Source organism: Gossypium hirsutum, chromosome D06, assembly GCF_007990345.1.
Source record: "Gossypium hirsutum isolate 1008001.06 chromosome D06, Gossypium_hirsutum_v2.1, whole genome shotgun sequence".
In the NCBI taxonomy this organism is placed as follows: domain Eukaryota; kingdom Viridiplantae; phylum Streptophyta; class Magnoliopsida; order Malvales; family Malvaceae; genus Gossypium; species Gossypium hirsutum.
This window is the reverse complement of record NC_053442.1, coordinates 23,883,116-23,898,362: the sequence shown is the minus strand read 5'-3', so window position 1 is coordinate 23,898,362 and position 15,247 is coordinate 23,883,116. Positions and strand designations below refer to the sequence as shown.

At 30.3% G+C, this 15,247-nt stretch overlaps 1 protein-coding gene across 2 annotated transcripts; it reads right to left on the bottom strand.

The window, feature by feature from the left end:
- Nucleotides 1–1,828: 1,828 nt before the first annotated feature.
- Nucleotides 1,829–7,337, bottom strand: LOC107962907 (hydroxyproline O-galactosyltransferase HPGT3). Of its 2 annotated transcripts, none has more exons than XM_041095401.1 (12): nt 6,910–7,337; nt 5,637–5,700; nt 5,417–5,466; nt 5,119–5,309; nt 4,969–5,029; nt 4,757–4,829; nt 4,402–4,525; nt 4,191–4,278; nt 3,695–3,745; nt 3,458–3,529; nt 3,123–3,235; nt 1,829–2,392 (listed from the first exon to the last, which is right to left on the bottom strand). In XM_041095401.1, exons 1-12 carry the CDS (start codon nt 7,032–7,034, stop codon nt 2,268–2,270), a joined length of 1,137 nt encoding a protein of 378 aa, XP_040951335.1. In that variant the 5' UTR covers nt 7,035–7,337; the 3' UTR covers nt 1,829–2,267. The 2 variants fall into 2 exon arrangements, with proteins under 2 accessions (XP_040951335.1, XP_016754952.2); XM_016899463.2 differs by having other exon boundaries at nt 1,829–2,324.
- Between the last annotated feature and the right edge of the window lie 7,910 nt (nt 7,338–15,247).

Genomic DNA, 15,247 nt, shown 5'->3' with positions numbered 1-15,247 from the left:
TATGTATGTTAGTTCAAAATTATGTGTTTGTCAAATATATTATTGGTTCAGGGTAATCTTATTTACCCAAACATAATAATATAATTTCAAGAATAGTGAATCTTAGATTCTTTTAACCAAATGCACCATTCATTCTTTATATTATCATTTTAAAATAAAGTGTATTTGAATTTGAATTTCTATAATTTTCAATTATTTTAAAAGGTTTATTTTTAATTTTTCCCTTAATTTGGCTCTTTATTATAATATATTTAGTTTGAAATTATAAATTTAATAATACATTTAACCTAAACCTCGTTAAATAATCGGTGTTATCACAAATACCTGTATTGATATTAAATCTATAACTGACACCTACATCTATATTAAATCCAGGAAAATTCTTAGGGTATTTTTGATTCATGGAATCGATTTCCAACAGTAATGTAAGATTACATAATTGCATTCTCCTTTTTAGATTTCGAATATTACATTGAGTCGATGTGATTGTCTTACATTTTAAAGACCAAATACCCACTTAGCTTATTTTGTTACTCTTAAAGTTGTTTATTGTTCTCACTTATTTTTTGACAGTGATTAAACTTTACACATAAAATATTCATTCATCGAATGGGGTTAAGTTGAGATTTTTTTTTTATTTTAAAAATTTCAAACCCATGCCTGAACTCCCCCAAATAGCTTATTTCATTGTTCTAGAAATGAAATTTTTTTTTATTTAAATTTAATTATAAAAAATTATATAAATTGTTTTAAACAATAAAATAGGGTTATAGCTCAAAGTTAAAAAATGGTGTGAATCCTCAACTGTTGTCATGTTTTAAACATGGTAGAGACAGCTGTCGGGTGGTCTTTTTGTTTTAATCAAAGGACCCACTTCCAGCACGTGCGAACACCAAAAAGCATTGTCATAGGTAAAGGACTTATCATGATAAGTTACTCTACTTATCCACGTAAACAGTGGTCTCTTATTTAATATCATCTCTGAGAACCCTGTTTGATAGAAACAAGAAGGTAGCAGGCCATAAACTAATAAACCCCTACTTCTCTGTTTCTTCTTTCACTTGCATTTTAGAGTCACTCATTTAATTCGGATTTACATATTTTATTTTAGATTTTTGGAGTTTAAATTATTGGTTGAATTAACTCAAAAATTATATTTGGTTAGCTTAATTATTGCATGATTAAATCAAGTAATCAAAATGGATTTTCGAATTCAAGAATTTACATCTCTTTTTAATTTATGTTTTGGTTTCATCTTACAGAGCCCTTAAACAGAATCATGATAAATGAAAACCTATAATAGTTCTTTCAGATATTCTTGTTATTTGTTTCTTTTGAATTTCTACAACTATTTTAACTTTAGTTTTGTTAATTGGAACCATAATCCTTGTGAGCTATATTAATTAATAACCCAATTGCCCATGCCCCCCTGATGGGGTTAAATTTAGGCAATAGGGCGAAAATTATGAGTTTTTCTTTTAGAGGAAATTGAAGAAAAATTATTCATTTACCAAAGAGTCAAACTTTGCTCCTAGTCCCTATACTTTGACAAAATTTGCAACCAATGGTTTTATTTTAGCATACCACCACAATTCATATTTTACTGTCCGAAAATATAAAATCATTTAAGTCTTCAACTGAGTCGTTGCCACAATTTAATTGAACATCTAACTTAATTGAAAAATGACAAAAATCTTTCTATTTAAAAGGTAACAAATATTCTTATGATAATATTTTTGTTCTTTTAGATTTTTATATAAAATCTATAAAAAAACAATTTAATCCTAGAAAGAATCATAAGTGGAGACTTGAACCTAAGACACCAAAATCATCAAAGCCTCAACACTGCCATTTCAACATAAAGATGTAAGTGAGACACCAGTGCTTGTAAGCATTTTGGAGTTCAACTAAAAAAGTACTCAAGTCTGATTGGGTAATTATCGAGCCAATCTGCATTCAGAATTAACTCAAAGAAAGGAATCAATAGCAGTCACTTGTGAAAAAAGTATTGGAGGCTTGAAGCTACTACATTGAAGAAATGAAATACTAGAATGGAGCTTGTGAAAAAAGTATTAAGCTGTGTTTAACCCCCCTAAATAAATCGTATATCAATATCTACTAATAAAATGATCCATCCGACACTCTCAAAAGTACCTTAATGCCGCTGTATCCGGTAAAAAGATGTCCGCATGATGTTGCAAAAGAGTAATTTTGACACTCGAACATCTATCTGAACTAGCTCGGATAACCCTCAAATTAGTTGGCCTTTAAACTGATAAAAAAGTTAGCCATGTTCTCTTCTCAAGCCAAAGAACACACCTTATCTGAAAATTAGACAGTAGAAGATATAGGTTGTTAATGTAAAGCTGCATTGTTAAGTTAGTAGCTCCCCCTGCATCATAAAATGAATATTTGACAAACAAATCAGTTAATTGCACCGAATGTTCTTAAAATATTGTTTAACTAGCAGTTTAAGCGTTAAATGGCAGTTCGAATATGACATGAAGCACATTTAAAACATGTAGATCAAATTGTAAATACATGCGTACCTATTGCATGAACACCTTGGATATGATGTGGCTACAAAAAATAGAATGCTCATTTTTTTGACACATCATATCAAGCTATCTATGCAATTGGTACGCACATGATTACAATTTGATCCACATGTTTTAAATATGCTTTGCATCAAATTTGAGATGACATTTAAGGCTCAAGCTAATTGCTACCTTGATGAAAGAACTTGATTGATGTGATACTAGTGTACTTCAAGACCAATTTAGAATCTGAGCTATAGGTAGAGGACGTTCGGTGCAATTAACCCTAAATAAATCCGTAAACCATATATCATAAAAACAAAAGGCTAAAGTGCATGCTTCTAATAGCCAACCAAAGATCAAACAGGTAAAGCAACTACCGGCCAAGTCCTAGAGCTCATATGCAGTATCTGAATGAGGGTGAAATAAGAGACAGTTATTCAATGATTGAAGTGATTTGTGTGTTAACTTGTCTATATCTTTTTCTGAAATTGCAATTTTTTATCCAAGCAAATTAGAAGATCAGATATATATGTAAAAGCTGTAAAAAGTTTTAACAAGAATATATTATGGAGGCAAGTTCACCTTGTCTGATGCTACCACAGCAAAGACGATTATCGTCTATATAAGTTGCCTTAACACCCATCATCCAAGATCCCACAGATGTATCATCATATGCATAAGTCTTCAAAGATGCACTGCAGGTATTATAAGCTGAGGTAAAATTCAAATTCACTCAAGACATTTGAGCAATTTAATCGCGTTACAGAATAGTTCATGGCACAAACTTTTCAAAAACGAATCAACAAACTATTTTAATCGCTAATGTCAAGACCCCTTAGTTTCTTGATAGATTCAGAAGCTCATAGTAGTGTGTATCTCATTCTTTAAAAGATATACATTAACAAATAACAACTAACCTGTTTACATTGATATACTGAGCAAGATTTTTGGAGAGAATAAAAAGGGAACCAGAGGCATGTTGGAAGTACCTGAACAGAAGAACGCCAATCAAGTTATCATATAACCGGAAACTATTAAAGAGGACAGGAACCCCTATGAAGCAAGATGACACTCTAATGGGAAAAGAGTATAGTACGAAAAATACAAAAAGCACAAATATGGTTGTGCAATCATCCAGAAGCTAGATAACTTACGATTTCTCATCCCCAAATTTCCACCAATCAGGTTCATACCAATCCTTTCCCCTGGAATAAACAAATTTTAAGTACTCAAAAGCTGAACTCAGAACCTTAGGATGTAAACAACTCAAGCTCAAAGTACCATTTAAAAGAATGAATATCTTCCCAGATCTAGTTAGGAAAAGAAACCACAATCAAACATTCAAAGATATATATACAAAACTGTCCAGACATGCTGCAATCAACAAAGGAACAGTTGTGGAAGGTAAAAAAATAGGTACATTGTATGATTATATGTCCTCATTGATGCATTATCAATATATTTAAACTGGAGTATGATTATTATTTTCTAGCTTCTATAATTGGGATCTTTTTTGTTTTTTTGGTTGAGAAGATTGAACATGGTATAAGCAATTAAAGGAATGGGAAATGTAGAAAGAACTATATAGGTTTATGTTGAGATCTATTTCAGGTAACAGACAATAACAAACTACATATCAAATATACATACTCTTCAGAAACCACTTCTCCTGACTTCATGCATCCAACATAAGCACTGTCTTGTCCACGTCGGTGTTCGAGAAGTCCAATCAATCCCTCTGTCAAGTAGGAAAAAGGTAGATGATATATTAGAGTTCTAGACTTCTAGTGGATAAATATAAATAAGCCAAGAGCCAAAAAGTTGTGAAATTCTATACAACTAAAAAGGGCAGAAGTCCCACCTAGATCAATATCAATATTATCATTAACTTTTACATAAAACTCAGCATCCCAATTTTGAACTGCGGTACTGAAGAAGAATTTTACTTTCTTAGGGAGCTCCTCTTGAGCCTCCTCATGACCCTCCTGATTAATCAAATGAGGTAAGTCAACATTTAAGTCAGTCAGGTTTCAATAAGGAAATGGAAAAGGAAAATTATACAAAAGACAAAGTCTTGCATCCAATTACAGAAACATTGCGAGAATGGTTTTGTTATCCATGCAAACAAAAGATTTAGCATTCATGCAGGATATCTAGGCCTTCAAAGAAAAATTTAGCAATCAAATTTGCAATCATATTCAAATTTTATCACTTACAAGAATAAAGAAATCCTTTGTCCTATGATTTTCCTCATCAATATGGCGATCCAAGCTATCACCTCGATTAGCACTACAAATTACAGAGTAATTAATCCCATTTGTGCCCAACAATTGCAGCATATTCAATAGCAGAGGAATGAAACAGAAGAAGGAAGAGAAATAATTCATATAAAAAACATGGGAATTAAATGTAAAAGATTATGATATACCTCCGACCAATTACAAATCGTACCACTACTCCTCTTTCCTCCAGTTTTTTTAACGCATCACCTGTCAAAACCAGAAAAATGTGGTTTATTTAGCCATGTATATGTTCAAACAACAAAACAGCATAGTAGTAGACTAGTAGAAGGGCTAACCTCTAGGCATCCAAGATCCTCTAGATGTTTGTCGCTTCAAGTAACTACCAAATCCAGTATAAACGCCAATAACTGCAAGAAGCTTTTTTTCTGAAAAAGACTCACTTTGTCGCAACTGGTTCTTGAGGTATCCTTGATTCTTAGCTAACGTCAAGTCCATCTCTGCTTCTACAATCCTCTTCTCTAGATCCCTAAAGTTCAAGTTTATTTTTTAGCACGATGCAAGAAAACAGAAACAGTCATATTATACCATAAAAATTGCGAGATGGGTGGTAAGAATGAGAATTGAAGAGCGTACTTGCATCCGAGGACCATCAGCTTATCTTCAACAGTAAGAACCTTTGGTCTCTACAAATAGGAAAGACAAACATCATAGGGAAAATAGACACATTCTAATTACTTAGCATCGTACTTTACAGTGAGCAATAATCAAATACTACACATTCTATTCTACAACAAATAGTAACTAAGGACATAGGCTATGACAAGAACAATTTGTTTGGCTTTTGAGTCCTAACCTGTTCCATGTTCTTCTTAAGAAGATTAGCAAGCAATGTTCTGTTTTCCGCATCTTGCCACAACCTAATTTTCATCAGTATATTTTGCAAAATAAATAGTAAATAAGTAATTCAGATTAATCAATTTGCTCGCTATGGAAATTGATTAGAAACAAACAATAATTAACAAAAATGTTAGGCTGATTTAATTGAATATAAATTTCAATTCCACGATCCTATTTTTTCCCCCTAAATACAATCCAAAATGAAAAACCAAATTCCACAAAATGGCGCATTGAAATTAATAATTGAGAAGAAAAAATGAAGACAAAGAAAAAACAACCTAATCTTTTATCAGTGCAAAATAAATAATAAATAACTTAATCAGATTAATCAATTTGTTAGGTACGGAAATGAAACAATAATTAACAAAAATGTTAGGCTGATATAATTGACTATAAATTTAGATTCTACGATCTTTTCTTTTCCCCTATATACAACTCGAAATGAAAAACCTAATTCCACGAACTAGCGGATTGGAATTAACAATTGAGAAACAAAAATGAAGACAAAGAAAAAACAACATAATTTTTTATCAAATTTCGCAAAATAAATAATAATTCAGATTAATAAATTTATTAGCTACGAAACTTTATTAAAAACAATTATTAACAAAAATGTTAGGCTGATTTAATTGAATATAAATTTAGAATTCTACGATCCTATTTTTGCCCTAAATACTGTCAGAAATGGAAAACCAAATACCACGAACAGACGGTGAAATAAACAATTGAGAAATAAAAATGAAGAAAATGGGGGAAAAAACCCCCTAATTTTTATCACTTTTTCACAAAAAAAAATTCAGATTAATCAAAATTTCAGCTATGAAGATTTATTTTAAAAAGGTGAAATTGAATATAAAATTAGAGTCTACGATCCTAACTTTTCCCTAAATACAGTCCGAAATGGAAAACCAAATTCCACGAACAGACGGAGGAATTAACAATTGAGAAAGAAAAATGAAGAAAAAGAAAAAAAAACCTAATGTTCATCAAATTTTCGTAAAATAAAAAATAATTCAGATTAATAAATTTGCTAGCTACGGAAATTTATTAAAAAACCAATAATCAACAAAAAAATGTTAAGCTGATTTAATTGAATGCGAATTTAGATTTTACGATCTTCTTTTTCCCTTTCTAAATACAAACCAAAATGAAAAATTCGACGAAACTTGCGCAATGGATTTGAATATCGAGAAGCAAAAAATAAAAACGAAGAGAAAAAGAATACGAACCGGCCAGCGACATAGAGCCAAGCGATGCAAGAGAAAAAAGCCATCAACAAAGAAGGCTTGGATGTTTGCAGATTCTTCGATCTCCATCGTTTATCTCCTTTAGTGGTTGTAGGTAAACCCTCCATATCACACTCTTAACGCATATACAGAATCGAAACAGAGAATTGATCGCCGGTCTCTGATGATCTCTACTTTTATAATTCGGATAATTACAATGAACGAGAATGCGAACTCAGTGTAGGGATTCAAATCAAGTATGAAAAAGAAATGACGGAGAATCAAAGACTAGAAGAAACAAACGGAAATTTGAAATGAAATTAAAAAGAAAAACGAAGAGAGAGATCTGAGAGCGGTAACTGACGATGGGTTGTATAGGCCAAGCCCACCTAGATTCGGCCTACACCGAACTTGGACAATCCCACCAATTTAATTTTGGTAATTTTTATTAGATCTTGGCAATTTGTACAACGAATTCAGATATTCCCTATTTAATATTTGGAATTATATTTGAATTTAGATTTTAAAATTATGGATTGGAAGTAGATGTGATTGGTATTTTACATATTTATTACTTAAATTTATATTATTAATTTGAATAACAGTCTAAAATCCGGATATTTAAATTCACATGTTGTAAAATGCTTATAAATTTGATTATGAATATAAAATATTAGCTTAAGGTCTAAAAAGTTTTCAAACTTTAAAAAAAAAAAGTAATTAATTTTTTGCATTTTTTTGCACTCATTTGTGTACTTGAATTTTTAAAATGCATCAAAAAAATCCTCAAACCTTTTTTAAAAAAGCAATTAAGCCCCTACTTTTTTTTTACATTCAAGTGGGTACTTGAACTTTCAAAATGCATCAAAAAAACCCTCAAACTTTTTTTAAAAAAAAGTAATTAATCCCTTGGCTTTATTAAAAATTAGAAAAAAATTAGAAAAAATTAAAAAATTAAAAAATTATTAAATTTTAATAAAAATATGAAAAAATTAAAATTTATTAAACATTAGAATTTTTTTATAAAAATCATAAAAATATAAAAAATTGTAAATTTTTATAAAAATCATAATCAAATTAACGACCCCTAGTTTTTTTATGATTTTTATAAAATTTTACAATTTTTTTTATATTTTTAAAATTTAATAATTTTTCTAAAATTTAATAATTTTTTATTTTTTATAATTTTTTTTCTAATTTTTAATAAGAGCATGGGTTTAATTGCTTTTTTGAAAACTTTTAAAGGTCTTCTTGATGTATTTTGAAAGTTCAAGTACCTAATTGAGTGAAAAAAGCAGGGCTTAATTGCTTTTTTTTGAAGAAGTTTGAGGGCCTGTTTGATGCATTTTGAAAGTTCAAGTACTTAATTGAGTGAGAGAGAGAGAGACAGAGACTTAATTGCTTTTTTTGAAAAAGTTTGAGGGTTTTTTACACCTTTAAACCTAAAGTATTCTAGCCAATTCAAATTCAAACTTTTGCAAATTAGGATATCCAAAAAAAATTGAAATTAGTTTTATTTTTGCAAATTTGGCATTCCTAAAGATAATTAAATTTTTTCGAAATTAATTTTTTTTATAAATTCGAATATCTGATAGATAATTTATAAATAATATTACTCAAATAATATTATAGATAATAAATAAATTTAAATTTTTAGATAGATTTACAAATTTCGATTTACGTAATTTACAAATTACAAACATTTACTGCCCTTCTTACACACCCACCATGTGAATGATATAAATAGTTTGTACTAGATCATTACATACTTATCAACTAAATTTCAATTGATTTGTAAATTTATAAAAAATCCATTACTTTTATAAAACAATAAATATTATTTTGGAAATATTCTTATTTTTTTATATAAAATATAAAAAATACCTAGGCATACTTTAGTAATAAAATACATTGACTTAACTCAAACATTAATATTTTATAAAAGTTTCATCAAAACAAGGTCTTAAATAACAGAAGTTTTATATACACATCATTTTCAAAATGCACGTAGGCGCCACCCCCTTAAAGCATGCATGATATGGACACAAAACAAACATTTCACAATCTAAACAGCTATTTGGTGTATCCCTTGATCAAACTTCCTTCAATCAACATATTCTGAGAACGAAAAAGAAAAACAGAGTAAGTTCATATGAACTTAGTGAATTCCAAAGAAAAATCATTCAACACATTACTTAGTATAATATATTAACTTTTCCAGAGATCATATACATATCACATAGGGTACGCCCAATGGTGTATACAGAACTTAGACAGACTCGGTACACCAACTCATAACTTGGGCTTATACTAAACACCGACTTAACATAACTCAAGACAAATCCATCTTCATGTCAGCCGTGTACTCGGAATCCAGAATCAAAAGCATATCTTTCAGACTTATTCACATTCATTCTTTCCCCCTTATCTCCTCATATAATCTTCATTCTGAATAGCATGTTTTATTGTGATTTGTCAATACGGTTTGCAATATATCTGCCCTACTGGAGGCTACACAAGCATATCTTCATATCTCCTTATTCTCATATCAAATCATATCAGTTCATACATATCAGTAGAAGATGGTAGTGGCTTGAACGTGAAGAGTGGCGTTTATTTCATATCATAAACATACTGCATTTAGACTGATGACTTTAGATAACCATTATCCACAAAACAACTTCCATTCATTACACACACACACACGTACACACACACTTTTCATCCTTTACAAAGGAAGAACACTTACCTTACATGTAATATAAAATAATAAAGTTACAACACATGAAAGTAGAAGGAACTCACCAAAAACTCTAACACAAGTCTATAAAGTAGGCCCTTGCTCTATTCACTTGGACCTTCGTTATCTTCTTAAGCTAAAATGAAGATAATTCAACATATCAGATCATCATTCTATCAACAACGCTTACACAAAATCAGGAAGTTTCCTTTTTCACACACCATTTTAATACTTAAGCATGCAGAACGAAGAACACATAAATGAATTAAAGAATAGCCTACAGTTCATCAGTAATTACTAGTAAATTGGCACTAACGTATTAGTTAGTTGATCACTACGAACGCTGCTCCAATTAGGTTTTTTTTTTTCTGAACTTAAGTTTTGGAAGAGTTTTTCAAAGAAAATCTAGAAAGAATATGAAATCGTAAAAATGTTCAGAAAGACCATCGCTTGACCTTATATTCTTAATTTTAGAGACAAGGATTAGTGGGAAAATCAGATAAATCCACTAACTCTTTTAATTCCTGTGATTAAATGTTCTTAATTTAATTTAAGTTTTATCATCTACAGTAGTCTAGTTCCATTCTAACTAAGTCTCAACTTAACTAGCCAAATTACCAAACTTAAGTAATAAACAAATCTAACAACTACGAACTTATTGAGTTTGCCAAAATATTTGAGTTGGGTGGATACTTAATAGAAGAGCTCGCCAAATACAGACCACGCCAAAACAAATAGTTCATCAAATGACACATACACACAGAATCCTATACTTAGTCAAAACAACATATTACTTACTCTCATCTATCCTTATTTTACCAAAACACATCAAACAGTAACCAGATATAGAGACTTCGCTGGGTGGGCTGTTATAATTCTCCCCCAATTAGAAAATTTTGTCCCTGAAAATTGTACCTATGAACAACTGAGGATACTTCTCTGTCATTATACTTTCTCTTTCCCAAGTAGCTTCTTCTGTATTATGATTTCTCCACAATACTTTCACTAATGGAATTCTTTTATTCCTTAGCTCTTTTACTTATCTTGCCAGAATACAAATAGGCTCTTCTTCATAAGATAGATTTGGTTATACCTCAAACTCTTCAATTTATATAATATGATATGTATTTGATCTATATCCTTTCAGCATAGACACATGAAACACATTGTGAATATTTGACAATTCTAGAGGCAAAGTCAATTTATAAACCATTGGTCCAACTTGTTCTAAGACTTCATATGGCTCTAAAAATCGTGGATTCAATTTTCCCTTCTAACCAAACCCGATAATCTTCTTCCAAGGAGAAACCTTTAAAAATATTTTATCACCAACTTCAAACGAAATCTCCTTTCTTTTCAGACCAGCATAGGCTTTTTGACGATCCTGTGTAGCATTTAAGTGATTACGAATGATAAAGACTTTTTCTTCTGTTTCATGCACTAATTCAGGACCTACTAATTTTCTTTCACTGATTTCCATCCAACATGTAGACGTTCTACATCTTCTACCATATAGAGCTTCAAATGGAGACATTTTCAAACTGGCATGATAACTATTGTTGTAAGCAAATTCAACCAAAAGAACACACCTTTCCTAGCTCAGCCTAAAATCAATTACACGGCTTCTTAACATATCTTCCAAAACTTGAATAACTCTTCCAGATTGACCATCTGTCTAAGGATGAAATGCAGTACTAAATTGCAACTTAGTTCCCAATGATCATTGTAGTTGCTTCTAGAATCTTGAAGTAAATCTTGAATCTTTGTCAGAAATTATAGAAGATGGGATTCCATGTAGATGTACTATCTAAAAAATGTAAAGTTCAGCTAACCTTTCCAGAGAATAAGTAGTGTTCACTGGCAGAAAATGAGCTGACTTAGTAAGCCAACCAACTATTAACCAAACTGAATTCTTCTTTGAAGGACTGAGAGGTAACTCTGACACAAAATCCATGGTGATTCTATCCCACTACTACTTTGGTATCTCTAGAGGATACAACTTACCTGAGGGAACCTGATGCTTTGCTTTAACTCTTTGACATGTTAGACAAGTTGAAACATACTCTACAATTTCTCTTTTCATCCCATGCCACCAATATAAGCTCTTTAGATCTACATACATTTTAATACTCATTGGATGGAGTGAGAAGGGTCCTTGATGAGTTATTTCAATAAATCATTCCTCAAATTATTTCCAGCTGGTACAAACATTCTTCCCATGAATCTCAATTTACTATCCTTACCTAAACTAAAATTTGTTGCTTTGCCAAACATCATTCGTTGCTTATACAAATCACACTATGCATCTTTTATCTACTCATCTAGAATCTGAGAAAGAAACGTTGGCTTAACAGTTAATTCTGCCAATGTTGATCTATCATTAACCATATTTACTCTTGCTCGCAGTGATGTTAGTGCTGCCATTGTTTTCTTACTTAAAACATTAGCCACAAATTTATTTTACCAGGATGATACTTAATGGCAAAATCATAGTCCTTCAGCAATTCCATCCAACACATTTGTCGAAGATTTAGATCTTTTTGTGTCATCAAGTACTTTAAACTTTTATAATCAAAGAACACATGACACTTTTCACCATACAAATAGTGTTTCCATATCTTTAATGCTAATCCCACAACTGCTAATTGCAAATCATAAGTGGGATAATTCTTCTTATAAGGTTTAAGTTGGCGTGATGCATAAGCTATAACCTTGCCTTTCTGCATAAGTACACAACCAAGTCCATTCAAAGATGCATCTGTAAAAAATTGTATACTCTACACCAGACTCTGGCTGTGCTAAAATTGGAGCTTTAGTTAGAACGTCTTTCAACTTCTTGAAACTTTGCTGACATTCATCTGTCAACTCAAACTTTTCTTTCTTTTTCAACAGGTGAGTAAGGGGTATTGTAATCATTGAAAAACTTTTCGCAAATGATCTGTAATAACCTGCTAGCCCAAAAAAACTACGAACTTCAGATACATTTTTGAGCGGATTGCACTCATGTACTACTTTAACTTTATCATGGTCTACTTTAATACCTTCAGCAGAGACTACATGGCCCATAAAATGTACTTCTCTCAACCAAAATTCACATTTATTGAACTTAGCATACAACTGATCATCACACAGATTTCTCAGTACAATATTAAAATGTTCCTTATGATCAACTTCGTTCTTAGAGTAGATGGAAACACAAAAAATATATAGACCTTTTCAACACCTTTTGAGCTTCAATTCATGCAGTTTCGTAGTAATTTTTTTATCAAATTTCATACTTTATTTATAAAATAATTAATTTGCATTCAAATTATTAACATATTGAAATTTAATTATTTTTATAATAAATTTACACAAAATTGATTTATTTTTGACAATTTTGCACAAAGGATGAAAATCAGCTCAACAATCACCTTGAAAGGCTTGAATCGTTGGGGCAATTTTTGTATCAAATGAAACAAGACATGGCTAAATAATTTTCCAGCCATAGATGGTCCAAAAATATGTATCGAATATATCTTATAATTACTTTTGGTCCAACAATAATTGAGTTAAAAATTAGTTATAAGCCTGAAGAAGAAAAGGGGCCCAAATTGTGTTAAGAAGAGGATCTATCCACGAAGGGATTTGGAGGCCTAAACCGTCCATATAAGCTGGCCCAATCAGCTTATTTAACTGATTTTATTAATTAAAAAACAACCCTTGAAGTTCTTCTTAATTCCTTTCAAACCCCTCATCTTTTCGTGCCTTCTATTTTTAGCCCCAAACTAAAAATAGCAAGTATGAATCATTCAAACTTGCACCAAGCATGGCCAGCCAAGGGAGAGGGAGTGGCTGATATTTCTTTGCTATTTTTAGTAGTCATCCCCACTTATAAATACCCCTCTTCCCTTCCTTATTTCACACAACTCACATCCCACACATTCCTCACCTTTTTCTCTTCAATTTCCTTCTCTGTCTTCCTATTTTTTTTGTTTCCTTCCCTTGCCGATTTCCCCTTTTGAAAGAGAGCTTGCATCCCTCTTGGAGTAGCAACATTCAAGTGTTCGTGAAAGCCTTGAATCAATAGAACGAGTAGAGAAGAAGAGAAGCGCACCAGTTTGACTTCGAAGAAACACCGGGATTTGTTTCCTAGTTCATTCTCTTTAATTTTTTCTTGTTTATTTTGTGATTATGAACATGAATATTTGTTGTGTTGTTATTCTTGATTTAATTAAAATGAATTAAATTGAATTCGTCTTAGATTGATTGTATTCTATTCGCTTAAATTATCAAAACCATGTTTGTGTTGTTATAGGCCTTAGTAAATTGTTCAATTAAATAAAACCATGCTTATGTTATACTTGCATTATAAATTGTAAGATAATGAATGAATTAATTATTAATCGGATTGAAATTATAATTAACTGAAACAATATTTAATTGGTGCATGTTTAAACTTCCAAGGTAACTAAAGGTTAAATTAGTGTCGGTATTAAACGGTACATTAGCCTTACATAACTTGCAAGATTATTGTGATTAAATTGTTCCAATATAGGAATATGTTGTTATTTCACTTAATCTTATACTTGCTTATGAAAATTGATTAATTGTTTGAATTGACATTGGAATATGCTCAAGAGATTAATTGGTTTAGTGTGTATGTATGTGCATTTGTTAACAAAATTCCAAGTTGCTATGAAATTATTCGTAACAATCCGAACATAGTTTTAGCTAAGTTAAAAAATGTAATTGATCTAACACATTCATGTCATATTGATTTAAAACCATCTTTTAGAAATCATGCATTGGAACATTTTTACTTTTTATTTTCCAATTCAACAATTGTTTTCATCACCTAAGTGTTTACTTATTTTAATTATGGAGGGGAATTCTTGCAACTTACTAGCCAAGTGGGTGACTCGGTTGAGTGTGATACCAACTCAATTAAGAGCTTAAATAATAGTATAGATAAATATATTATTTTAAATTAAATTGAAATATCATCTATAATCTTATAATATATATAAAAGTATGAGCTTAGAGAAACTTTTAAATCAACGATGATACCATTTATTGTTCATTATATTACAAAATTGACATTATATAAAAATAATTTTTTATTTTTTAAATAATAGAGTTTTTATTCAACTATATAATTGAGTTGGAGTCAAATTCAATGTATTAAGAATAAGTAATATTAACTACTTATTAATAATAGATAAAATCATATCAATAATATTTTTACTTTTTTTGCATAGAATTTTTATTGGTTTGACCTAGATGTGTATTAATTAATTATTCATAATATATTATTTTAAATTAATTATTATTTAATTAGTGTTACAATTATATTTAAATTGAAATTAAGACTTATTATTATATATAACATTCAATATTTAAACATTTTCAAACAAATAACATCTAAATAACATCAACAAAAAATGGAGACTATTAGTATTAATAAGTTTGAAGTGTCTAAAAAATAATGGAGAATTAAAATATTAGTTTTTCGAATAGAAATTTTCAAGTCATATTCAAATGATAATGTCATCGGAGAGAGATGAAATATCATTTTAATCAATGATGAGATAACTTTATTATATTCTTTTATCACACATT

Coding starts and splice junctions, on each gene's coding strand:
- LOC107962907 (XM_041095401.1), bottom strand. CDS start 7,034: ATGGAGGGTTTACCTACAACCACTAAAGGAGATAAACGATGGAGATCG. Junction 5,701..6,909: donor TGGCTCTATGTCGCTGGCCG/GTTCGTATTCTT, acceptor GATGAAAATTAG/GTTGTGGCAAGATGCGGAAA. Junction 2,393..3,122: donor CTGTGGTAGCATCAGACAAG/GTGAACTTGCCT, acceptor TTTATGATGCAG/GGGGAGCTACTAACTTAACA.